Below are 13316 nucleotides of genomic sequence, written 5' to 3' on the forward strand. Positions count from 1 at the left end.
CGCGCAAGGATCCCAGTTTGAGCCCCGGCTCCCCACCTGCAGGGGGTTGCTTCACAAGTGGTGAAGCAGGTCTGCAGGTGTCTTTCTCTTTCTCTATCTTCGCCTCCCCTCTCAATTTCTCTCTGTCCTATCAAAGAAAAAAAATCGAGAAAAAATGGTAGGAGCAGTGGATTTGTAGTATAGACACTGAGCCCCAGCAATAACCCACCCTCAAGGCAGAAAAAAAAAAAAAGACACATAATGCATGTGCCATGCTTCTTTGGAAGCTGTGTGGTGTCAGGGACGGCCAAGACAGACCCAGAGCCAGTAGAGTCCCTGCCAAAACACAGACCCTGGGAAGAGCTGGGACCTCCAGCTGGCCACAAGCCAAAGTGCCAGCAGCTGGGTTGCTGAGTCACTCCCATGCTCCTCTTTGGCTCCTTCGAGTCCCCAGATAAGTTACTTTCATTGCAAATGAAATGGCTGTGGCTATAGCCCAGCTGAAAGTGAAATTTCCCCAGCACTCAGGGCACAGGAAGGGAAACCGGGATATGGAATACAAATACAAGTAGCATCTAAATTCTGTGTTTATTTTTCCTTAATTGGGTTTTACAGCTCATCTGAGCTTCTGCTCAGTTCGCTGAGAAGCCATAGACTTTGTATGATGGCACTGTGTTCTCTGTCTTTCCCCAGAGAACATATACCAAAAAAAAAAAAAAAAAAAGGCACAGGCACAGGGCAGGTGAGAACACATTGACTGGGCTTGTTTCGGTTGTCAGCTTCCCCTCCGGCTTCACTGTGATACACATTTATTTGTTTCTAATAGTCACGAGAAAAGTAGCTGGAGGAAGATACAGTAAGGCGCACAAAGAAGACTGTGCTCCATCTTGTTCCTTTCCCACTTCATTCTTGATCTTTCAAAAAAGAAAGAACGTCTGGTAACTTGTGAAGCACTTTAGCACCAGTCAGCAAAAGCCATCCCTTCTTCCAGGCAGACACAGCTAGGCTTGGTGATGACGCAGAGCAGGGACTCCAGTCACCGCCTACCTCCTCCCGTCTTGGATGGCACCCTGTATGTATGCTACTGTTCCCTAGACTCTCCCACCTTGAACAACCTCAGGGTTATAGAACCAAGAGGGAACGAAGTATCCTCCATGAACATTTGAACCCCAGATGGAGGGAGGTACTGGTGTTATTCTTGCTGCTTAGACAATCCAACCTGCCACCCCCCACATGCACCTTCTCCTTGCTTTTGGCCTCTGCCTTATTTCCCAGGGCGGGGGCAGGAGGTGCAAATAAGAGGGACTGAGAAAGGCATGGCACAGGAACAGTACTAATTATGTGCTGCTAGGACCTGTCTGTATTTGATAGTTAACATCATTATATCTTTCTTATCTCATGACCTAAGAGAGCAAGACATCTCTGCAATCAAACTCAACAAGAAACGATCCTGGGAATCTTCAGCTCTTTAGATCATGGAAGAAAAAGGGATGAGAAAGGATATGGCCTTCTCATGAATGCTTGTGCCATTCAGTTGAGAGGTGTCACTGGTTTGCCTGACAGCTCAGGGACCAAGGCTGGGGAGGCATCATTTATCAAGTATATTACAGGAGTGCAATTCACAAGCTCCCAAGTCGGACTCTTGGCTCTGGAAATTTAATGTGTGACAGCTGCGTGCAGCCAGTGGCGTCCAGCATTTTAAAAAGGTCAATTAAGAAACAGTTGATGGTGGTGCGGCTAATGACAGCCCAGAGGGGTGAGCAGGGCCGAGTAAACAGAAGGGCTGAGGCGTATATTACTGGAATTGAAGTGTCGAAGTGAAGCTTGGTGGGGAGGAAATCTATTGTCACAGGCCATAAAGCACATCTGAGTTTTGCAGCATAGAGCAAGCTGTACAGCTGTTTCCCTCCCCAGGCAGCATGGGGAGCAGTCTGTGAATGGAGGGCATAGCAGACAAAGGCGACACCTGCATCGGTTGGTCGGCTTGATCAATCTGCAGACCAAAGTCATCACCGCCTGCTTCTGTGCACTTTCCACTCTCCCACTTGGGGGCCATAAGGCAGACGTTGGAGTGACAGTGAAAATGTGGGTCATGGTCTAGAAATCCATATTTTAAGCATTTCCTAAAAGCTGGGTTCTGCCTCCTCTTTCCAAGCAGTGTGGGTGGGCTGCAGACGGCGGTAGGAGCCTGAATGCTAACCCAAGCTCAGACAACACAGCTGCTCCTTGGCTCCCGTGGACACACACACTAATGCAGGGTACAGTCAGACCCTTTGCGTGGTGACAGATAAAAGGGGCACGAAGCCTTAGAAAAGGTCTATTTCAGTCTCTGACAGAATTGGCTTGTGGCTGGGGGAAGGCACTGTGTGGGGCTCTTTTTTTTATTTTTGAAATTCAGACAAAGGGGTCTTATACTGCTACGACAGTTTTTTGTTTCGCCCCACATCTACCTGTCAAGCTAGAAATTCAATAGAGCAATGGGAATGCTAATTGAAATGCAAAACAGGTCCAGAGTTCCTAGAATGTCTCATGATCCTCCAGTTCATTGTGAAAGCAGAATTAAGACATATACTGAGATGGGAGTAAGAACACCAACATTTTTGCTTTATCTTTCCCCCTTCTTTGTAAAATCTACTTGGGGAAACTTCACAGGTTTTATGATTAAAAAAAAAAGTATTACAATCCATGGGGTTTGTCTTTCACACACTGGATATTTATTATTAGAAAATAGTTTCTATTAGCTGTCAGTACCAAACAAGTTGAAAAGGAGCGTGCTTCTCACCATATATTTTTTTTCCCCTCCTCAATGAAATTTAAATAAACAGCTCATTTTGGGAAGAGTTATCACTCCTTTTTTTTTCCTTTAAAAACTGATCAATTAAATAAAGTTTAGTACAAAACATCCTTCAAATATGACTTATTCTGCGGTCATTATGCTGTTTCCTTGAGTAAGGGACAAGAGAAAAAAAAAGATGAAAAAAACAAAACAAAACAACCCAGAAAGCCACTCACTCAAGCTATCAACCCAAAGAGTCTACAGCAGAAATTGGGAAACAAAAATAACTCAAACCAACCCCATCCAAACCAAGAAACCAGTTTTAACATTGGCTTTTTTGATTTTGATTATCATCTAAGTTTAATATATATATATATATATTTTTTATGTATTTGAAATAGGAATAAAAAAGGAAGAATTGAATTGCATTCTTAGCAGGACAATCTTCCTCATGTGTTAAAGAGGTGATCATAAAATTCCATACAGTATCTGCTAAATAAACATGTTTGGCAGCTTAGCAAATATCATATGATTGCAGCATCCATGGTTTGAAGTAAAACAGCATTTGCTTTCTTCTGGCAGGGTTTGCTTGCTGGGGTGATGTGCTAACACAGCTCCAGATATTCTCAGACCCACAAGCTCAAGAATAGGTTTGTGGGGAGGGGGTTCAGTGCATAGCCCCAGTGCAGAAACTTCCAAACCCTAGACAACAAATCAACTAACCAACCAACCAACCAACCATATAAATATCAAACAATTGTCTCCTTTGAGTTCCTCTTGACAGAATGGAGGCCCAGCAAGGACTGCTGGTTAGAAGGTATGTTGACAGACTTTGGAATGAGAAGAATCACTCTCTGATTGGTCCGACGCCATTCGTTGTACAATCGACAGTGGTACCTAAATGACACCTGGGGTTGAGAGAAGAAAAATAAGGGAAAGTTTCCAATAAGAAGAGGCTGATGATCAATCCAGGAAACAAATATGTCATTTAAAGTAGCTCCGGGGAGTCGGGCGGTAGTGCAGCGATTAAGCGCAGGTGGCGCAAAGCATAAGGTCTGGCATAGGATCCTGGTTCAAGCCCCCGGCTCCCCACCTGCAGGGGAGTTGCTTCACAGGTGGTGAAGCAGGTCTGCAGGTGTCTGTCTTTCTCTCCCCGTCTGTCTCCCCCTCCTCTCTCTATTTCTCTCTGTCCTATTCAACAATGACAACAATAATAATAATAATTACAACAATGGCAACAAAAAGGAAAATGAATAAATAAATATTAAAAAAAATAAATAAAGTAGCTCCGAATAGCCGGCAGCTGTACAGCTGAGCAAGAATGCCTAGTGCTGGGAGACAGGACACTAGCTGAATAGCACCCACGTCTGGACATGTGGGCGGGGCTCCCAGGATGGCTGCCTTATTCCTCCTCATGGTAAATGAAGTCAGGAAAAGAACAGAAAATAAAGTTCCAGGGGGGCTGGGTGGTGGTACACCCAGTTAAGCACACTAGTACTAAGTGCAAGGACCTACTGTGAGGATCTGGGCTTGAATCCCTGGCTCCCTACCTGCAGGGGGGGAAGCTTCACAAGTGGTGAAGCAGGTCTGCAGGTCTCTCTCTCCCCTTCTTCTCTCAATTTCTCTCTGTCTTATGCAATAAAGTGGAAAAAATGGCCACCAGGAGCAGTGGATTTGTAATGCTGGCACTGAGCCCCAGTGATAACCCTGGAGGCAAAAAAAAAAAAAAAAAAAGAAGAGAAAGAAAGAAAAGAAAATGAAGTTTCTCCGGAGTCTGGATATATTTTATAGTATCACTTCTTTTTAAAAAATATTTATTAATTTATTCCCTTTTGTTGCCCTTGTTGTTTTATTGTTGTAGTTATTATTGTTATTGATGTCATCGTTGTTGGATAGGACAGAGAGAGAAGGAGAGAGGAGGGAAAGACAGAGAGGGGGAGAGAAAGATAGACACCTGCAGACCTGCTTCACCACTTGTGAAGCGACTCCCCCTGCAGCTGGGAGCTCGACCGGGATCCTTAAGCCGGTCCTTGTGCTTTGCGCCACCTGTGCTTAACCCGCTGTGCTACCACCCGACTCCCATCACTTCTTTTTTTAAATTTTTAATTTATTTTTTATTATTGGATAGAAACAGAGAGAACTTGAGAGGTGAGGGGAGATAGAGTGGGAGAGAGAGACACACCTGTACCTACCCCTTGCTTTCCCCCCGCAGGTGAGGACCAGGGACTTGAACCTGGGTCTTTGTGCCCTGTAACGTGTGTGCTTAACCACCTAATGGGTGCGCCACCGCCTGGTCCCGTCGTATTACTTCTTAATAAAGTAAAAATTGTGAAGAAGGCTGACTGGAGACAGCTGGGCTTGGCACCAGCTCTTATCTAGCTGTAGAGCCTGTATAATATGTTTTCCAGGTCCCACAGAGTCCTCTGTGCTGAGTAAGAAGAATGAGAAAGCTTGATGTATCCTCCTGCAGGTGGGTCACTATAACAGAAAGGATGCCTTCCACACTGACAATGAATACTGCACAATCTCTACAACCATGTTAGAAGACTTGAATGGGTGAGCCCCAGTCACCTCTAGCTCCAGCACCCTATGGCTTCCAGTGGTCACCAACACCCTTGATATGTTCTTGAGGCTAGGTGCTTCCTAGGTGCCTGGTGCTACCTCAGCATGGTACCTAGTCATCAAGTGCTCTGCACATCAGTGTACTGTTCCTTTTCCCCCTCACACCATGGCACTAGAAGCAGGCTGTATGATATTTATTTTCATCTGTCCAATATCCATCATGAAGCCTGCCACAGAGGAATTTGCTCAGTAGTTTGCTGAGTCAATCAGAAATACCTTATGATTTTTAAAAATTGCGATATTACTTCAATTTATTCAATGCAGGGGAACCTGGCGTGATGACCAACACGGATAGAAACAGAAGGGGTCTTTTAGAAGCAGAATTAGCCAAAGGAGAAATGATGACCAACAAGCTTCTCATGTAACTGTCCTGGGGTTTGCTTTGGAGAAGATGGGCATAAAGTATGAATGGACTGTCCAGGAAACTCAATCTGCCTTTTGAAAATATACAAACTGCCTTTAAGAAGTCAGCTCCATTTTGAGTAGGAAAATTCTGGGAAGGATGGAGCCTATAAGCTTAGGGTGAGCCAAGAATGGGACTGTTTCATCTGAGGTGATGGGTTGTGCTGACTGCAGTACAGGGTCCACAGTGGTCAGAGCTGATAGAACTAATGATTGGACATCAGCCTTTCTCAAAGTAGGGGGGAGTATAGGCCCTTAAAAAAAAAAAAAAAGAAAAATGGGCTGTTAGTCTTCATGGCAGGATCATAACATTCAAGCCACTCACTCAGATTTCTGAGGCTAGAAAGCAGATGCCATAGGCTGACTGCCAGAGAGATTTAGAGATATATTTATATGTATATGTATGTATATTAAACTCACACAGATGTGCTTTTCTCCAAAAGAGCCTGACCATGCCAAAGTGAATCAGATTTCTCTCTCTCTCACTTTTTTTTTTTTTTAACCTTGAGGGTGCTACTCATGAATGTAAGACAGGTAGGTGAGGGAACCTGTAGTTTGGAGCCAAGGATAGGGAAGAGGTTGAATACAAACAAGGACTGATGAAGAGCTTTGGCATGCCATGTGGAACTATGACAGGAAAGCTGAATTTCAGATCAAGAGTCCTCTTGCCCATGACAGTAAAGTGGGGTTTATGTCTGGCATTTACAAGTGGTCAGGCAGCTGTAGATACATACGGGCAGTCGCTTCCTGTACAGCACAGAACAGCTGTGGGCTCTGGGGCTAGGCATGCTAGGTTTAAAGCCCCATTTTAGTGGCTCTGTGATTCTGGGAGGGTTGCTTGCCACTCCCAAGCTTTTGCTTTCCTTATTTGTAAAGTGTGAATAATGATATCTGAGCTAATGCAAAACCAAAAACCAAACCAGTACAGTGCCTCACACATTAGTTTTCTTCTTCTTCTTCTTTTTTTTATGTGCTAAACATGGAAAAAAAAAAAGAAGAGATTTTGGTGACACTCCTTAGACATGAGAAGGGAGATGAGGAGAGGCTGAGTGAGCTTTTTCTCTTATGGCACTGCTCAGTGTGGGGGTGTTGGGTGAAACTGCATCATCTGGGAGCTTGTTATTGTATCAGAATCTGGGGATCCCAGATCTAAGGACCCAGACCTAAGGAATCAGAGCGTGCATTTTAACAAGATCCCCAGGTGAGTACAGTTTATATTCAAGCTTGAGAAGCACTGCTTCAAGGAGCACAGGGAATCAATGACTTAGCAAGTTTCTTGGTTCCTTAGCCCAGAAATGCAAAAATTGGCCCACTTATACAGGCAAATAAAAGAGACCTTATTTGCTTTAATCTGCCTTAATTGCTGTCATAACCATCACTATCTGCTGGCAAATAATAAGAAAACATCATATGAAAAAGACCGCTTATAGGGGCTAGGTGGTGGTGCACCTGGTTACGTTCATGTATTACAGTACGCAAGGATCCAGGTTTAAGCCCCTGGTGCCCACCTGCAGGAGTAAAGCTTCAAAAGTGATGAAGCAGGGCTGCAGGTGTCTCTCTCTGTCTCTTTCCCTCTCTATTCCCCCCACAAAGTTTCTGTCTTTATCCAATAATACATAAATTAAATATTTAAAAAAAGACTGCTTATCAGGAAAAAGAAAGGGGCCTGGTTACAGTGCAGAAGGGGCCACAGTTTTGCGCCTGTCCTGGGTTAATGCTGGCTCCCTGCCTCCATCAGCTCTAAGACACAGCCTTCCTGCAATGGGACAGCACGGAAAAGAAAAAAAGAGAGGAGAGAAGAGAGGAGAGGAGAGGAGAGGAGAGGAGAGGAGAGGAGAGGAGAGGAGAGGAGAGGAGAGGAGAAGAAGGGTGGGGGCAGATGGAGTGGGGAAAAGATTTGGTCTAGACAAGTAAAGAAACACTAGGAGAAAAATAAATCTTAGCCAAAAAGAAATCAGAACTGGGGCTAGGTGGTGGCGCTCCTGGTTGAGCGCACATTACAATGCACAAGACCCAGCTTTGAGCCCACTGGTCCCCACTTGAAGGTGGAAAGCTTTGAGAGTGGTGAAGCAGGGCTGCAGGTGTCTCTTTATCTCTCTCCCTCTCTATCTCCCTCTCCCCTCTCAATATCTGCCTGTCTCTCTCCAATAAATAAACAAAAATTTAAATTAGAAACAAACAAAAAAAAAGAAATCAGAGCCATAGCATAGTTAGGTATTTCATTGAAATAGTTGGTAAATTTCTCCAGTTTCAAAGAGAGAGGAGGGAGAAAGGGCACTGAGTTACCATTATACCTTATGGGATGGGCTTCTTGGAGTGTACTCATTTATTCATGCAAAGGATATATATTAACTTCCTATATGAGCAAGTTATTATTTTTATTTTATAGGACAGAGAGCAATTGAGAGGGGGAGGGAGGTAGGGAGAAAGACAGTTGCAGTACTGCTCTACTCCTCGTGCAGACCCCCCCCCCATCCTCCCCTCCACCCCTGCACACAGGTAGGGACTAGGGCCTCACACCTAGGTTCTTGTACCTGGTAATATCTGTGTTCAACCACCTGGCTCCTAATGGACCAGTTCTGTACAAAGGGTTGTGATCACATGGATGGCACAAGAGTTGGAAGATATACGCATTCTCCTGTCCCCATCACAGAGGGGAAAGACTGTGGTCAAAGGCTTGCTGCAAAATCATGGCAGGCTTTGGGAAATACTCTCTTTATGTATTTTTATTCTGGTCTTTCTCTCTGGAGGTTACAGTGCAACCAAAGCACATCGACAAGTTCAGGCCTTTGTAAGATGCCTTTCTAGAAATGGACCCAGTTCACTGATGCCTGATGGCAACATGGTGGGAGCAAATGGACCATGCAGAAATACCCAGCAGTCACAGTGGACACCCTCAGACTACCTTGGATGTTTGGGTGTGCTTCAACCACCCCTTGGGGCAAGTGTCTTACTGGAGATTTTCCGCCTTTATAATGAGAATATAAATGATTAGCCCAAGGGACTGGCAGTCAGCTTGATGCACAGAGTATTCATTCTGTACTGTGATTTAACTCGTTTTTGGATTGGACACTGGCTTCACCACTGACACAGTGAGGAGATGGGAGGACTTCCGGGGAGTGGGGGTGGGGTGGGGGTGGTCACTGCACTAGGGTGTCCCAATTCTTGCACTCTAAATTAGAAGTAATTCAAATTCCACTAGGGGAACGTGGACACTTAACTAAAGGCTCAGTTCTCATTTAGCTCTTGTGGTGTCTGTCAATGAGCTTCAAATGGTTTGGAGATGGCTAAGCCTTGTTTGGCATCCTGGGATCCCCAACACTTGTTTCCACACAGTAGGTTCTGAACGGGCAGGAGTCCTGGAGTGTGTGTCAAGACAGGGTCCTTGTGACCATGTGAGCTGACAAGGAAGTGGCAAGGCCCTTTCAGGTGCACAGCATGGGTGTACATCCCTCGTCACAGTGCTGCCAACACCACCAAGGCCTTTCCAGAAAGGCTCCTCTGAGGAGCTAGGCTGGATTGACACCGTGTTTGTTTATCTAAGACATTTTCACAGCATATTCTCCTTAAGCTTGACAGCTTGTTTACAATGCGGTGCTGCCGTAGGGCAGTTTCCAAGTGCTGTCAGCCTCTGAATTACAGCTCTTGCCAGGGCGTTCAGTACAGCATTTATCTGGGAAGAAGTTAGTCTAGATTCAGCAAGCTATTGCTGAGCTGATGCTGCCGTAGCATGTTTTTCACATCAGTCAAGGGGGGGGAGATGTGCCTTTTTTTCCCTCCAGCTGCTTTGCGTTTTCTAGAAGGTGGGAGGAAGCTGGGGGAGCTGGGCAGCTGCAGGAAGAGAACCCCTGCCAATTCTAGGCAGTCTGATACGTGTTCCTGATGTTATACTGCCAAGTACTCACAATAGCCACTGACCCAGGGGTTATCAATGTTTCCTCTCCTTTCTTCTGTCTCTCTCTCTCTCTCATCCTCTCTCTCTCTCTTTTCACCAGAGGAACGATGACTTGAGAAGTTAAATATATTGTTTGAAGCCACTAGTATGGCCACAGATATTAGGAAGCTGAAGTTCTGAATTCAGGCCTGTGAATTCCAAATATATACACCTTTGTAATATGCAGCACTACCCTCTCTGAGTCATTTCTGAAATGAACTATATTCTTATTTTCCTGAAAGGGCCACTTGAGGTACCTTTCCTGCCCAACCTTCCTTTCACATGAATCAGATGAAACTGTCTGTAGATAATTCTTTGCTTTCTTCCCTTTTGCCTTCCGCCATGCCCCCTGGACTTTATTTTCTTTCTTGTTAGGTAACTGTGTGCTTTACAAAGCAGGGTTTCCAAACCTAACAACTGTTTGGGAATACCAATGTTGAGGTTTACATCTTCATCTTAGGAGCTGTTCTATGAAAAAACACACATTACAGGAGTCGGGAGGTAGTGCAGCAAGTTAAACACACGTGGTGCGAAGTGCAAGGGCCGGCTTAACAATCCCAGTTCAAGCCCCCAGCTCCCTACCTGCAGGGGTGTTGCTTCACAGGCAGTGAAGCAGGTCTGCAGGTGTCTATCTTTCTCTCCCCCTCTTTGTCTTACCTTCCTCTCTCCAATTCTCTCTGTCCTAACGACGACATGAATAACAATAATAGTAACTACAACAACAAAAAATAAAAAACAACAAGGGCAACAAAAGGGAAAATAAATAAATAAACAAACATACATTAGGGGTGGGGTAGAGAGCATAATGGTTATGCAAAGAATCTCATGCCTTAGGCTCCAAAGTCCTAGGTTCAATCCCCCCACACCACCATACACTAGATCTGAGCAGTGCTCTGGTAAAAATAAATAAATAAATAAATAAATAACGGCAACAATAACAATAACTACGACAACAAAGGCAACAGCAAGGGCAACAAAATGGGAAAAATGGCCTCCAGGAGCAGTGGATTCATAGTGCAGGCACTGAGTCCCAGAAATAACCCTGGAGGCAAAAAAAAAAGTAGCAAAAAAATAAATAAATAAATATTAAACCTCTAAACATGGCAAAAACTTACATTAAATTCTTCACTGAAGTGTTTTCTCCTGTACTCATTCATTTCAATCTCATATCCTGGGGAAAATGGCAGGATGGGTATTACTTTAAGCCCCCACTCTGAGGACACAGAGGCTCAGAGAAATCAAGTGACTTTAGATAGTGCTAGTGAGACTATTTAATTTCTTTTTTTGTAAACCTCCTCCCATCACAGCAACCTTTGGACTTCTGAATAAGCATCACTGTTTGATTCACAAGCAATCAGACATACTATAGAAGCATCGACTTTTAAACGGGGCTACAGTTTGTCTGGGGGCTTCATTAAGCTTGGCACAAAAGCCTGAATTAACTAGTGAACTCAAATAAAGTTGGCAGATCACAGCACTCTCTGTTTACCAACGGAGCTTAAACCTTGTCTCTCTCACTGAGACAGGAATGCGGGTTCCCCACTCACTGCTTAAACACTTTCACCTAAAGAGAGATAGAGACTTGGAAGATCCACAGAGATGAATAAGAGGGAGATGAGCAGGCGGTTGTCTCTGCTGGTGGAACAAGGCTTAGGAGACAGAGGAAGGAAGGAAGTGTGAGTGACAGAAATTTCTACATGCTGACACCGAGCTATGGGATATGGGAATGGTACACGTAAGACAGGAAATACATATTGAGTAACAATGAGATGTGTTTAGATTAGAAATGAGCAGGCACAGGGGAGTAATGCCAGGAAACAGGAGGCCCAGTTTCTGAGAATATTCTAGAGGATGGTGTTGAGGTCCCAGAGACAGCCATAAAAAGAGATAAAATGCCACACTTTGTGGGTGCTGCCAACTGGTGCCCAAACAATCAGCTTCCTCGTGAGCTGAGAGAGAAAATGGAAAGAAATGAAAAATGTGAGATACTTAAAAAATTCTTGCTTGTGTATAGCAGGAACACTTATTGGGAAATGTTTTCTATTTGGTGATGGCTTCTCAGCTAGATGAATTAGTGTTTGTCTGGGCTGTACAGCTAATATCTCAACACATAGAATAATCATCAGTAGGGAGTCAGGCGGTAGCGCAGCGGGTTAAGCGCACGTGGTGCAAAGCACAAGGACTGGTGTAAGGATCCTGGTTCGAGCCCCCGGCTCCCCACCTGCAGAGGAGTTGCTTCACAGGTGGTGAAGCAGGTCTGCAGGTGTCTATCTTTCTCTCCCCCTCTCTGTCTTCCCCTCCTCTCTCCATTTCTCTCTGTCCTATTTAACAATGATGACATCAATAACAACAATAACTACAACAGCAATGAAAAACAACAAGGGCAACAAAAGGGAAAATAAATTTGAAAAAAGGGAATAATCATCAATTCCACTCAACAAAGACTTTAGGCTGTGTCAGAGTATAAGAAGAAAATAACCAGCAGGAGGGACTTAACCAAGAGAAAGAAAACGCCGCATTTCTTAACAAATGGAGTCCTAGACTACTAGGGGACAGAGATGTTCAGGATGTGGGTGCTTAGATTGATGGATTCTCAGAAGCTGGGGTTCTGGTTTTCTTTTCTTTTTCTTTTTTTGTTCTTTCTTTCATTCATTTTTTTTTTTTTTTACTTGATCTGCTCTTTCATGTTTAGGCAGATAGATACACAGTCTCTCTCTCTCTCTCACCAGCCTTTGAGGATCTGTCTTCCAGAGAAGCAATTACAGAAGCCAGACCTTCCACCTTCTGCACCCCATAATAATCCCAGAGGGATAAAGAATAGGAAAGCTTCCAATGGAGGGGATGGGATACAGAACTCTGGTGGTGGGAATTCTGTGAAATTGTACCCCCCTTGTCTTACGGTCTTATTGGTCATTATTCAATCGATTAAAAAATACCTTTTTTTTTTTTTTTTTTTTTGCCTGAGCGCTGCTCAGCTCTGGCTTATGGTGGTGCAGGGGACTGAACCTGAGACTTCAGAGCCTCAGTCATGAGAGTCTCTTTGCATAGCCATTATCTATCAACCTCCCACCCAGGTCTGTCTTCTTCTACCTGGTAGATGAGATGTGCCACAGACAAGAGGGAAGGCTGTGCCAACGGTGATATTGCCAATTCCAGCTGGCCTGAACCCCCAGACCTTGGGCCATACTTACTAGTGTCCAAAAGAGGTAAATGGTGAAGAGTGCGACAGTCAGTGCAATCAGTCCAACGGCTTCAAGCCGACTACTAAAGTGCAGGTGGTCCACGGCGCCCCGCAGGCACAGCCAACCTGAGATGGTGGCCAGGGGAGTGATGAACAAGAAGCACACCATGTCTCCAAACAGAGTCCGCTTCTCATGCTGGGGTCCTGGGTTTCTGAGCCACTGTGAGGGGCGGGGGAGGGGAGACAAGTTAGAAAAAGGTGGAAAGTGTGGAATGGAGAAATACTGCTCTCAAGTTGTTTTTGTCTTTAGAATCTGGACAAAGAGACTTCTGATCTGTTGTGAGATCACTAAGAAGCAGCGAGGGCTTGTTGCCATGCCTGGGTCCCTGAGTAGTCATGATTATGATAATAATATGACAATA

At 44.6% G+C, this 13316-nt stretch overlaps 1 protein-coding gene across 1 annotated transcript in view; it reads right to left on the reverse strand.

The window, feature by feature from the left end:
- Nucleotides 1–548: 548 nt before the first annotated feature.
- Nucleotides 549–13316, reverse strand: part of MARCHF3 (membrane associated ring-CH-type finger 3) — a 194892-nt gene continuing 182124 nt past the window's right edge. Inside the window, exons 4-5 of the mRNA XM_007527809.3 lie at nucleotides 12905–13114; nucleotides 549–3663 (exon numbers count right to left, since the gene is read on the reverse strand). Of these exons, the coding sequence (XP_007527871.1) occupies nucleotides 3505–3663; nucleotides 12905–13114 (369 nt within the window). The 3' untranslated portion in view covers nucleotides 549–3504. The remainder of the gene's footprint in view (nucleotides 3664–12904; nucleotides 13115–13316) is intronic.

This window comes from Erinaceus europaeus, chromosome 2 (genome assembly GCF_950295315.1).
Source record: "Erinaceus europaeus chromosome 2, mEriEur2.1, whole genome shotgun sequence".
Taxonomy (NCBI): domain Eukaryota; kingdom Metazoa; phylum Chordata; class Mammalia; order Eulipotyphla; family Erinaceidae; genus Erinaceus; species Erinaceus europaeus.